At 48.2% G+C, this 13434-nt stretch overlaps 1 protein-coding gene across 1 annotated transcript in view; it reads left to right on the top strand.

The window, feature by feature from the left end:
• The window catches only part of Gpi (glucose-6-phosphate isomerase), a 28039-nt gene that overhangs the window by 4759 nt on the left and 9846 nt on the right, over positions 1–13434 (top strand). Inside the window, exons 5-9 of the mRNA XM_034496692.2 lie at positions 5266–5349; positions 5434–5580; positions 7084–7155; positions 7864–7908; positions 10143–10196. Of these exons, the coding sequence (XP_034352583.1) occupies positions 5266–5349; positions 5434–5580; positions 7084–7155; positions 7864–7908; positions 10143–10196 (402 nt within the window). The remainder of the gene's footprint in view (positions 1–5265; positions 5350–5433; positions 5581–7083; positions 7156–7863; positions 7909–10142; positions 10197–13434) is intronic.

Raw genomic sequence — 13434 nt, 5'->3', positions numbered from 1 at the left:
TTCTACTTCCTGTGACTGGTCCTCTCAAAAGTAAAACAGTACAATCAGGTAGAGTGTTGCTGCTGCTGATCCCAGCAGTGGGCAAGCTGAGGCAGGAGAGTCAGAGGTCAGGGCCAGTGAGCCTGGCATGTGACAGGCTAGCACTTGTAAAGAGAAATGGTAACTGTTTGAAACAATGGATATCCCAGTTACTCTGACCTGATTGTTATGTATCAAAATACCTCACAGTCAAGGAAAAATAACAACCAAAAGGAAACCTCACCTCATTTATCAGGATTGTCAGTAACTGTGTCTGCATTGCCCTGCTGTAGTGTTAATTATTGGTCAGGCATGGTAGCATACCCTGTCACCCAGCACTCAGGAGACCAGCCTGGGGTTCTGTGGTGACACTATTTCAAAACACAGAACAATGGTGTGTGTCCTGATACCTCATATACAGGAAGAAAGGCTGTGTGAACTTATATTAGAAATGTATTTTTTTTTTTCTCATAAGTTATGTGTGTGAGGGGAAGGTACTTTGCTTGTGGGACTGAATGAGAAGCTGAGTAACCAATTATTTTTTCCTGGGGCTGGAGCCAGGGCTCCTTGGTTCCACCGGCTGCTCTTGCAGAAGATCCAGGTTCAGATCTCAGCACCTACACAGTGTGTCACGATTGTCTATAACTCCAATCCAGTGGATTCAGTGCTCTCTTCTGGCCTCTGTGGGCACCAGGCATGCATGCGGTGCATACACACACACACACACGGAAGGGAAACGGAGACACATTAAAGTAAATCTAGAAAACCCACAAGCTTATTACCGTTTTTTTATTCTACTGAATTGATAGGACATTCTCCATGGCAGTTTTTATTTTATTGTTTGTTTTGAGTCAGGGTGGCACTAGGTTGACCTGGAGCAGGCTGGCTTTGAACTCATGGAGAGCCACCTGCCTCTTAAGTACTGTGATCAAAGGTGTGCTTCACCACACAGGGCCCTCCCATGGCAGTTTTAATATAATCTTTTAATTTTTTTTCTTGTGTTGTGGGGGATAGAAGCCGGGGCTTTGGCATGCTAGGCAAGTGTTTAGCACTGAACTACGTGCACACAGAGATGGTTTAAAAATCTGAGTGGTAATCTCAGCACTTGGAAGGCTGAAGCAGAGAGATTGTCTTGGGTTCAAGGCCAGACTGGGCTTAGGGTTAGAACCTGTCTCAAAAACACAAAGTTTCTTCACTCATTTTCTCTGGAGTCCTTATATAACCCATTACAGTATCAGACAGAAGCATAGGTCTTCTCAGCCTCCTACTGTCTGTGGAAATATGGGTGTCTAAAGGTCTCTTTAAGTATTTAGTGTATCTCCCTCACTTAGCTCCATTCAGTTCAAGAAGATACAGTTTCAGACACTGTATGTAGTTCTTATAAAAGCTTAATGCGTCGTCTTTTTTTTTTTTTTTTTTTTTTTTTTTTTTTTTTTTTTTTTTTTTTTTTTTTTTTTTGGTTTTTTTCGAGACAGGGTTTCTCTGTGTAGTCCTGGCTATCTTGGAACTCACTCTGTAGACCAGGCTGGCCTCAGAAATCCGCCTGTCTCTGCCTCCCAAGTACTGGGATTAAAGGCATGTGCCATCACCGCCCGGCTTGCTTAATGCGTCTTAAACGACTCCATAAGAAACTTATTATGGGGCTGTCTGTCAGACCTTACTGCTGTATGCACAGATTTCTTCACTATGCGTCTACACACACACACACACACACACACACACACACACACACCCCTGATATTCCTACATGTATTTATTTGTGCACAGCACACATGTGCCACGGTGCATGTGGAGGTCAGAGTACAGTTCGTGGCAATCGGTCCTCATACACCGTGTGATTCCCAGGAATGAACTCAGGAGGTCAGGTTTGGCGGCAAGCACTCAGCCACGGATCATGTCATTGACCCAAGATAAATTCCTTTGCATTTTTGCTTCTGAGCCCACTGAGATGGGACCATGATGCCACTTGGGAACCTCCTTGTGTTTGGGTGAACATTTGTGTCTATCTTTACCTCTAGGAAGTTTTTGGTTTTGATTTGTTGTTGTTGTTTTGAGACAGGGTTTCTCTCTGTAGCTCTGGCTGTCTTGGAACCCACTTTGTAGACCAAGCTGATCTCGAACTCACAGAGATCTAACCGTCTCTGCCTCCCAAGTGCTGGTATTAAAGGTGTGTGTCATCATGCCCTGCCATTTCTCTGAAGGTTTAAAAGATCTTTGTAGACAAGGTCTCATGTAGTCCATACTTGGTATGACATTGGACTTATGTTTTCTTGCCTTTGGAGTGCTGGAATTAGAGGTGTGAGCCACCATGCCCAGTTTATACAGTGCTAGGGAACTGAACTCAGGACTTAGTACATGCTAAGTAGGCCCTCTATCAACTGAGCTACATCCCAGGCCAACAAAGGTTTTTTTGTTTGTTTGTTGTTTAATTTTGAGACATGGTTTCTCAACATAGTCTTGTTGGAACTCACTCTGTATACCAGGCTGACCTGGAACTCAGAGATGCACCTGCGTCTGCCTCCCGAGTGTTGAGATTACAGGCATACACCTTTAAGCCTGGCCTATAAAAATTCTTTTCCTTACAATTTCCAGCAAAATTTCCTGCCTTTTTTTTTTTTTTTTTTTTTTAATTCTCATGTATAACATTCTAGCTCTAGCTGCACTTTCCCTCTTCGCTCCCCCTAGTCTATTCTGGACACCTCCCCTCTCCCCCACTAGATCCACCTTTCCTCTGCCTCTCCTCAGAAAAGAGCAGCCCTCCCAGGGACATCAACCAAACACAGCATATCAAGCTACAATATGACCAGGCACATGTCATCACATCAAGGCCAGACAAGGCAACCCAGTAGGTAAAGGGTCCTGAGAGTATTTCTACCTGTTCTTTAAACCCATTCCTGCAGCTTCCTCGGGGGTGTCTAATCTTTTTTTTTAGGGTTTCACTTACTCTTAAAGCTTTCTATCAGTGTTAGGTTTGTTTGTTTGTTTGTTTGTCTTAGACTCGTGACAGTCCCGCCTCTCACGTGCTGCCATTATAGACATAAGGTACCACAGACACAGTTTAAGTTTCAAGTATTTTATATTTGTGTGTTATGTATTCTGCTTGTGTGTGTGGGTCTGTGTGTGTGTGTGTGTGTGTGTGTGTGTGCGTGCAGTATGTGTATGTATGCATATAGTACCCCCTGAGGTTAGTAAAGAGTGTAAGACTCCCTGGAGCTGGAGTTACAAATGATTGTGAGCCACCATGTGGGTGCTGGAAATTGAACCAGGGTCCTCTGCAAGAGCAGCCGGTCCTCTCCACTGCTGAGCCCTCTCCAGCCCCTTGTTGAGGTTTTCACTAGGACCCTGTCCTGAGACTCACACCAGTTCTCTCTCATTGTGGGGGAATCCCCCGAGAACTCAGCTCACAGCAACAGTAAACATGGCTGTTTCACATGGTGTGTCTGGGTCAGAAGCTGAGGAGCAGTTTTACCTGTGCTGTTCTTGTTTTTGTTCAGGGGGTCTCTGTGCTTAATAGTGCTACTTAACGGTGTAGTCAGAGTGTGGCCCATGTTGTGGTTCTCTGAAGGACTCAGTTCTGGAAGATTCCCTCTGTGAATGGCAGGTTGGTGCTGCCTGTTGGAAGGAATCCTCCGTTCATTTCTACATGGGCTTAGTCACAGGACTGAGTGTCCTCACAACATGGTAGCTGGACTTGTTTAAAGAGAGAAATCAGAGGGCAGGAGAGATGCTTCTTCAGTGGTTAAGAGCATTAGCTGCTCTTGCAGAGAATCCAGATTCAGTTCCCAGCACCACATGGCAGCTCACAACCATCTGTAACTGCAGTTCTGGGGGGATCTGATGCCCTCTTCTGGCCTCCACGGGCACAGGACACCTGTGGCACACAGATGTGCATACATGCAGGCATAAACAGTCATGCACAAAAATAAAAGAGTACATCAGTCAGGGGAGGGGTCAGAGAGCAAAGCAGAGGTTGTTATGACCAAGCTTCCCACTCACATGAGGTCATCCTTACCACACCTTTGTAGGGACACAAACCAGCACTGTCAAGCACAGTGGGAACTCTACTGCAGGGATGTGTGCCAGAAAGGCAAGAATCATTTGGAAGCAGCTGCACCTGCTAGCATAGGTTATGATCCCAGCAATCAGGAGGCTGAAGCAGGGGATTGCCAGTACACGGTCAGCCTGGACTATATACATAATAAGATTCTGTCTCAGACCATATGGGCTGGGGACGGAGCTCAGTGGTAGAGTACTTGCCTAGCATGTAGGCAAGGCCCAGGATTTGACCCTCATTTATTTGGATTTCTATGTAGAGGCTGGCTGCTTGTCCCTGGTCAAGACCTGTCAAAACGTTGGTCTGTGGCTAAGCATCACTGTGAGACCACTGTGAGTTCCACTTTGGCAGTGAGGACATAACAGGCCATCTGATCGGAAATGTTTTCATACAGAGAATGGTTTACAGTACACATGCTTTTGGTCTTTGAGTAAGTGAGTTTATTAAGTATACAGCAAGCAAAAGTTAAAAGCATCAGGTAACAAAACATCATCAAATTGGGTGCTTAAAACATCCCGCACAACAACTGGAGTAGCCCAGTTGGTTGAGCAAGCAAATGTAATGTTATCAAAGTGGGTGCTTATGATACCCAGCAGAAATGGTAGGAGAAGCCCTACAGAAGTAATTGCATTACAGTCACTGAGTGAGAGACTAGGTCAGAACATCTCATATTTCTGTCAGTGTCCACCAAGTGTGTGTCTGGTGTCTATGGAGCTCAGAAAGCATCATCAGATCCTCTGGAACCAGAGTTTTAGGTGTTGTGAACTGCCACATGGGTTCTGGAAACTGAGCCTGGCTCCTCTGAAAAAGCAACCCTTGCTCCTAACCACTGAGCCATCTCTCCAGCCCTGGGCAAACATTTTTATGCCATGAGGTAAATAGGTGGCCTCTCCTTTCTGTAACTGGAGTTAGGAAGCCAGCTTGCCTTGGGACAGGGAGTTTTGGAGGCCATTTGAAATAAACATTGGGGAGTCTGGGACAAGAAAGCCCTGTTTGTCCTAGAGTCTGTTTAAACAGTGTGCAGCAGACTACCAGGATAACATGTCATAGAATGTGACAGGGATCTGGTTCTGTGACCTTCAGAGGCTCCTGACAGGGCCTAGCAGTTGTCATTTAGGTAAAGGGACACACCAGAGGAGGGGTGACATTTTTGAGCTGTGCATTTGGGTTAATCACATCTGATTCTGTGACAGCGCGTCCGGAGTGGTGACTGGAAAGGGTACACCGGTAAATCCATCACGGACGTCATCAACATCGGCATCGGAGGCTCCGACCTGGTAAGGAATGCTCAGATCACCGAGGGATGGGGGTGAAGGTTGGGATCAGATACTCCCCAGAACCCTTGTCCTCTCTTCCTTCAGGGACCCCTCATGGTGACTGAAGCTCTCAAGCCGTACTCTAAAGGAGGTCCCCGAGTCTGGTTTGTCTCTAACATCGATGGAACCCACATTGCCAAAACATTGGCCAACCTGTCCCCTGAGTCTTCTCTCTTTATAATTGCCTCCAAGGTATGGCCCTGGATGTGGGCAGGATGGGTGGATTGCCCTGGGCAGTGGAATCTCAGGAAGGATTGTGAGTGAATGGGGCTTTGTAGATCTGGTTAGCACCGCTGTCCTCAGGTGGTTTCCATGTCTGGCAGCAAACAAGGTTTACCAAATAAAAGCCTGAACCTGTTCAGTTTGGACTCTTGTCATAGGCCATACCCACTTACTTTATGTCATCTTTGCCAGCGTGTGTGAGTGCGTGCGAGCATACGTGTGACATCTAGGCAAGCACTCTACCACTGAGCTGCATGCCCAGCCTTTTATATTGAGACAGGCTTTCTCTCAGTTATTCTGTTAGCCTTGAATTCACTCTGTAGTCCACCTTGATCTTTTGATCTTCCTGCCTCAGCTGCTCAAGTACATTACAGACAGGTCCTTACCACCAGCGTATATCTGAAACTACCTTCCCCTACCGCCCTAGTTGTGACAGCCTTTCTCTATGTAGCATGGGCTGGCCTAGAACTCAGAGGTCTGCCTGCCTCTGCCTCCTAAGTACTGGGTGGTCTTTATTTCTTTTTTTTTCTTCTGATTTATTTTATTTTATGTGTATGAGTAGTTGATCTGTATGTACACCTGCATGCCAGAAGGGGCATCAGATCTCATTACAGATGGTTGTGAGCCACCATGTGGTTGCTGGGAATTGAACTCAGGACCTCTGGAAGAGCAATCAGTGCTCTTTACCACTGAGCCATCTCTCCAGCCCCTGGTATTTCTTTCTTAACAGATCCGTCTGTTACTTTCTTCTCTCTCCCTCCTCATTTTTTTTTCCCACCGTCCCTTTTCAGGGTCTGGGTCTGGGTCAGAGGCAGGGTCTTTACTAGCTGAGTGTTGTCTCCTCTCTCAGCCCCCTGAGCACTGGGGATGAAGGTGGGTACCACCACACCTGACATGTTTATGCTTTTCTGAGTTCAGAGCCCTGGCTTGATAACGTAAGGGTTTATTTATTATCTTGTACCCTTATACACACAAAATAATAAAAAGTCCATCTGAGGGTCAGTAAGGTGGCTCAGCAGGTAAAGGGGCTTGTCATCAAGCAGGATGACCTGAGTTTGATCCTGGATCTCATATGGTAGGAGAGAATTATTCCCAAAAAGTTGTCTCCTCACCTCCACCACATGTGCTGTGGTGTGCCTGTACACACACACACACACACACACACACACACACACACACACACACACACAGGATAATAAACTTGAAAAATAGAATTTCCATCTGAATTGTGAGATCCAGCCTAGGCTGGACTTGAGAAAGCTCAGTGTCTATTGAGCCCCTCTCTGGGAGATGCCTGGGAGTTTCAGTGGGGTCCTTCCACGCCTAGATGTAATACTAGGCTGCTGCTGGACGCACTGCTGTGACGTATGCTTGTGGATGCCTGTAGTAAGTGTTGCTGATAGACTAACCAGTAGCCAGTGTGGCCTCTGCTGCCCTCCCTGGACTGAGCTGACCGCCAGCCTTTCGTTACAGACCTTCACCACCCAGGAGACCATCACCAATGCAGAGACAGCAAAGGAGTGGTTTCTGGAAGCGGCCAAGGATGTGAGTGGGTGGGGTCTCCTGGAGGTGGTGGGTGTGTGGGTGTGTGCGTTCTGAGTTCTCCCACAGACAGAGCTTGGTGGGAGGTGCAGTGCGTGTCCTGTGTTCCGACTCCCTCCCTCAATAGCCCTTTCTGCTGAGGTGTAAACAAGAAGAGGCCTTTCTGGCTTCTTTTCCTTATAGCTTTGGAATTAGCAGAACCTGCTCTAACTGTCTAAGAGCCCTTTCTTCCATTCATTTTTAATAGTTTCCATGTTGTGACTGAGGACTCCTTTAAGTCCTTTGGCCTTTGGAATCATCTTTGCTCCCAGCAACCACACCCATTTATACTGGGAGTCATTTTACTCCTTGGCCCTGTGTGCCTTTGAAGGGGGATGGGCAGACTCACTTGTGGATCTTATACAACTTTTTTTTTTTTTTTTTTTTTTTTTTTTGGTTTGTGGCAGGGTCTTGCTATGTAGTTTAGGCTGGTCTTGGACTCGTGGCAGTCCTCCAGCTTCAGTCTCCTGAGTGTTAGGATTATAGTCATGAACCACTGTCTTCCTGCCCTCTTGACCTTGACCTTTTGTGGGTTCCTCTAACAGCCTCAGGGCCCGAGAGAGAGACTAGTTAGTCTTGTGTAGAGTCTGGTTTTCTCCAGTGTTAGGGCATCCCCACCGTCAGTGGCCACTCTGGGATGGGTTTGGTATAATCTGCTTCTGTCTCTTGTAGCCATCTGCAGTTGCAAAGCACTTTGTCGCCCTGTCTACGAACACGGTAAGTGCTAGTCCTACATGCCCTCTTGGGAAAGCCCAGGCCATGAGAAAACCTCAGTCTCTCAGAATCGACCAAGCTCAGTTGTCTGGTTCGGGCAGCATCATGGCTGGGGTGCTGGTATAGAAGGCTCACTTGAGAGCCGACTGGCCTTTCCTACAAGTCTCCATTCACTCTCTATAATCCTGAGGAAGGACAGACAGTCAGTGGGAGAATGTCCCCACCCATCTCCCAGGCCAGACTGATGCATGACCCCCCTGCCTACATAAGATGTGCAGAAATCTTGTACTTCCCTAAAGCTGTTAAATGAATGTGCTTTTTTATTGTTATTGTTAGTTTTGTTTCTTTGGAAATGGTTTCTCTGTGTAGCCCTGGCTGTCCTGGAACTTCTCTGTAGACAATGCTGGCCTTAAACCAAGAAATCCACCTGCCTCTGCCTAAGTGCTGGGGTTAAAGGCCTACATCACCACCATTCATCTTTTTTTTATTATTATTATTTTATGTGTATGTTTGCATGTATGTCTGTATACCACATGCATGTCAGGTGCCCACAGAGATCAGAAGAAAGCATTAGAGGTTAGAAGAAAGCATGGAGGTAGGGATGGTTATAATCCACCCTACTGGGAATTGAACCTGGGTCCTCTCTAAGAACAAGTGCTCCTAACCAGTGAGCCATTTTTCCAGTCCGCAATTTAACTTCTTTTAAATTAATTGTTTATTATTTTGCAGGTGTGTGTATATGATACCTGTGGGCACACACACCAGTGGAGGTCAGAGGACAACTTTGTGGTTCTCTCTTCCTCTGTTATGTGGTTCTCTCCTCCTCTGTTATGTGGGTTCCTGGGATCAAACTCCAATGTCTAGGCTTCTACAGCAAGTGCCTTTACTGTGAGCCATCCAGCTAGCCCTACATAAGAACTTTTTGACAGGGACTGACGATAGCTCTGGCTATTCTGGATGGCCTCCAACTCACAGAGATCTGCCTGCATTTGCCTCCTGAGTGCTGGGTTAAGGCATTTGCTACATTGCCTGCCATGACTTTTTCTTGTAATTATTGACTTTTAATTTTATGGGGTGAGGTGGGTAGGTATGGGCACACATGGGTACAGATGCCTTCAGAGGCCAGAAGAGGGCATAGGATGTCCTGGAGCTGGAGTTCCAGTTGGTTATGAGCTGCCTGATGTCTATGTGAGGAGCTCAACTCAGTTCTACTGTAAGAGCAGGAAACACTCTTTCCTGCTGTGTCATCCCTCCACACGCCCAGATTTGTTCTGCTAGAAGGACTGTGTGAGGTGAGGAGGATGGGGTTAGAGCCCTGATCATGTCTGCCATCTCACTGTTGGCCTGGCCTTGAGCCTGTATGAGGTGGGGGCTGCTCTTGGAAGCACAGCCCCTGTGGACTTGAGCACAGCCATGTGGTGGTGCTGTGCAAGGCAGAACTGGGAACCATGAACACACCTCAGTCCTTCTGAGCACCCTTTGCCTCCCCTCCTTCCCACCTCAACCTCCAGAAGGGGTGGGGGTCCCGCCAGATGTTTCGGGGATGCTGATCTGTGCCTTGTCAGCCTTCTGCAGAGACAGCTCATACTGTCAGTGGACATCTCCACTGAGGATAAGTATGGGCATCTAGCTTGGCCTGCCAAGGGCCTAGACACTGAGAACAAGGCTGTCTCTTTAGGGGTCTCTTGGGTGGCCTCATCTTCAGGCTGGGCAGTGGTCTAAGCTTTGTTGCCTGGCCTGGGGAATGGCCTCTGTGTTTGAGTGCCAGATGTTGAGGGCAAGGTATGGGAGTTGGTCTACATCTCTGGTTCTTATACACCAGGAGGAGGTTCTGTAGGCTCAGGACCCCTGGTGTGTCAGAGGGGAGCTTGGCTGAGTGAGCAGTCTTGGGTGTTACCCTCAACTCAGAGCCTGCTCCCTGGGGTTGGAAAGAAGGTGAGGGGTTCCTAGAACTTGTCTTTCCTCCCTCCCTGCAACTCCTCTTCCCCACCCCCTCTCAAGATTTATTTATTTTATATATGTGAGTACACTGTAGCTTTCTTTCTGTCTTCAGACACACCTGAAGAGGACATCGGATCCCATTACAGATGGTTGTGAGCCACCATGTGGTTGCTGAGATTTGAACTCATGACCTGGAAGAGCAGTCGGTGCTCTTAACCACTGAGCCATCTCTCTTAGCCCCTCTTTTTGTCTCTCTAACTGATATTCCCTCACCTCTCTTTCTTTGTATATTCCAGGCCAAAGTGAAAGAGTTTGGAATTGACCCTCAAAACATGTTCGAGTTCTGGGATGTAAGTACGGGCACTTTGTGCTGTGTGCTTGGTGTGTCCTTTGCCGAGTCTTGGCCGCTGAGCCAACAGGAGGGGCCTATGAGGTCAGGTCAGCATTTATTGAGCGCTTGCTGCATGTCCGTCTCCCTTTGGGAAAGGCAGAGAGGCCCTTAGGGAGGCTCGGTCTTGTGGGCAAGTTCCTAGTTTACAAGGAGAAGCGATACTCCCTGGGAGCCTTCCAGCTGCACCCACTGTGAGGTAACCAGAGCTACCCCTGCCCTCTCGATTAGCCGAGGTGAGTTATTCTCAGGCATGACCTTTCTCCAGGCTGCAGCCATGATCTATAAAGGCCAAAGGGCAGGGTAAGGCAGGTCCTGGGCCTGGTAGGCTGAGACCTGCAGGAACAGCTGGAGCAGGGCGGGGAGTAGGCAGTAGACCTGGAGTCTGGGCAGCTTGCACAGCAAACCCCACTTTAGATGGTAGACCTCATGCAGATCCTGTGGACTGGAGCCAGGCTTGACCAGGAACCTGCCTTGCCACTGGCCTGAGCCCTGCAGCCCCATGAGGAAGGGCTGTGAGGAGTTAGAGTGCAGGGCTACTGTGTGGGCATGGTGTGTGTCCTAAGAGTGTGGTGGCTGTGTCTGGGCAGAGGCATGTTCTCTGACACGTCTGGGGTACACCCGAGAAGGTAGGGCATTTGGTTGGACTGGAGGCTCTTTTCCTGTTGGTACTATCAGCCAATGGGTAACCTTGCTTTGAAAATTCTAAAAGCATCCTTTCTTTAAATTAGATAAATAAATAATAGTTTTCTTTTAGTGCCTAGGATCTGCACACACTAAACAAGCACTCAACCACTGAGCTGGTCTTATCCTCTTTTAAAGGAGTTTTGAGACGAGGGTCTCTATGTAGCCCAAGCTAACCTATAGGTCACAAGGTAGCTCAGCCTGGTCTTGAACTTGTGATCCTCTTGGTTTGGCCTCCCAAGTGCTTAGATTATAGGCATGCACCACCACAGTTGGCCTAATCTGTAGGAGAGAATGATGCCCCATTGCCCATTGCCGTCTACTGTGTCTGAGTTAACTCCTTTGTAGATGGACCAGTTGTTACCATCCTTGGCACACATCCTGTGGTTAAAATGAGGAAGCCCTGTTGGGAAACTGTGGTTTCTAACCAATGTTCCCTGCCTGGTAAAGGAGGAGAGCCTTTCCCCTTCCTCCTCAGGCTTTGGCTCCTGAGCAGATGGTGGTAGGGGAGGAGCAGGTGCCCCCTTGCTAGCCAAGGAGCCCAACAGAGTGGGGCGTCCATTGTAACTGCCCAGTATACAGAAAATTGATGGGATACGACAGAGAAATTTGAGTCTTGCAGGCAGGGACAAAGAGTGATATTTAGGTGCAGGGAGCAGGACTTCAGGGCTTGCAGTGGAGACCTCATGGGTCAGGCCACAAATAACAGCATGAGAAAGGGTGTGGATGGGCGCTTCTGAATAGAGGTGGTGATGTGTGGAGCCCAGGAGCAGGTGTATGTGAAGCTTCTGGAGTTAGTCTCAGGTGAAACAGAGTCAGCAGAGGAGTGCAGCACGCCTCGAAGGGCCAGTCCTCATGGCTGGTCCAGTAAGGTTTGTGTGAGTACTGCGGTCTGGCTTGACATGGCCTGCTGTGTCTGGCGGCTGGACCCAGCACAGTGTGCTGCTGAGCTTAGTCTCTCAGGGCCAGAGCTGATTTTGACATCTGAGACTGATATTCCAAAGTTGCCTTTCCCTCAGGTATGTATGGTGGAGTCTCCAAGGTGTGTGTAGTCATGGCGTAGGTCTCAGGAGCTAGAATACGGTCTGAAAAGGAGTGAGGATGGATGTCCATGGGATTAGGAGAGTCCAGCTATGACATAAGCTAGATGTGCTTCTCTGTAATGTCAGGCGCTTGAGACAGGAGGATCACAAGTTCAAGGCCAGCCTGGGCTATATAGTGGGTTCTGGGCCAGCCAGAGCTATGTAATAAGATCTTGTTTTTAAACAACAAAAAAAAGAATAGCTCTAGCAATTGGGATCCGAGATCCGAAGGGCATGTGGAAATGCATGGCCCGGCCATGTAGGAAGAGGCTGGGTAGTCTCAAATAGGCCCATAGTAAGGTCTCTTTTAGCTTCTGCAGAGGGAGGATTGGATAGTATTGAGCTGATTGCTCAGATCAGGTGATCCCAGGCCTCAACGTCCTTGCCAGCTCTTCGGAGGTGTCACAGACTGCTCTCGGTCATCAGGTGTGTCAGGGGAGGAGTTGTGAGGAGGGCAGGAGTAGACAGGTTATTAAAAGGCGAGGTCTGGGGCAGGTGGGTAGGTCAAATACAGGCAGGGACACTTGAGGAACTGTCATTAGGGTGCAGTTCAAGAAGGTCATGAAACATAAAGATAAGATTGGAGATCACGATCTTCAGAGAGAATATGAAAGCTAAGACCAGAGCCACACTCCCAAAGCAGGAAACCCTGAGATTTGGCAAGTAGCATTTGTTCAGGCATGTGGGAGAGTCTGCTCTGATGTGATGTCATGGCTGAGGTCTCAGGAGCCGGGATCAGACAAAAGCGAGTGGCTGGGTTTCCTCCTAGAACCAGAGGTGCTAGGCTAGGCTCATGTAAATAGAACGTGGCAAGCAAAAGGTGTAGGGATGGGAGATGGAGCTTCCTGGCTTGGTCCAGCCCCCAGCATCACAGGAAATGGGGGGAAGGCAAGTGGAGCTAAGACTCACAAACAGGGACTGAAGTGCTATGATTGAAACCAGGCCAAAACCAGGAGTCAGGTGACTCCTGCTCAGTTCTGGTAGTGCATAGGTAGTTGATTTGGGGTCTCAGACCTGGTGGGAGTCAAGGGATAGAGAGCAGCATCCATCCAGAAAGCACTGAAGCCAGGTCGTTCCAGGTATGTGCAGTAAAGCTCGCAGAGGAGGTTGCTTCCTGGTCTCCTGGGTAAGGTACGGAAAAGGCTGCTGAGGTCAGACCCATGCTCGAGCCCCAAGTCTGCTGGACTTGGCTAAGCACAGTGGGAGTTTATCAGGTAACCTCATCTGTGGAAGCAGTAGAGAGATTGGTTGATATGAGAACCACTGTTAATCAGTAAATCCTCTCTTGGGTCAGTCTGGCTGAGCAAAGTAGGCAGAGCCAGTCTCTTAGGTGAGGCCTCAGAGTCAAAGAATTGATCTTTGAGGTGCCGTATGAGGAAATGAAGGTGAGTGCAACACACGTCTGAGAGGACAACTAGGGGCTTGAGGTGTGGC

The sequence above is a fragment of the Arvicanthis niloticus genome, chromosome 1 (assembly GCF_011762505.2).
Source record: "Arvicanthis niloticus isolate mArvNil1 chromosome 1, mArvNil1.pat.X, whole genome shotgun sequence".
NCBI classification, from domain to species: Eukaryota; Metazoa; Chordata; class Mammalia; order Rodentia; family Muridae; genus Arvicanthis; species Arvicanthis niloticus.
The sequence above is the reverse complement of the archived record's forward strand: the minus strand, read 5'-3'. Positions and strand labels throughout refer to the sequence as shown.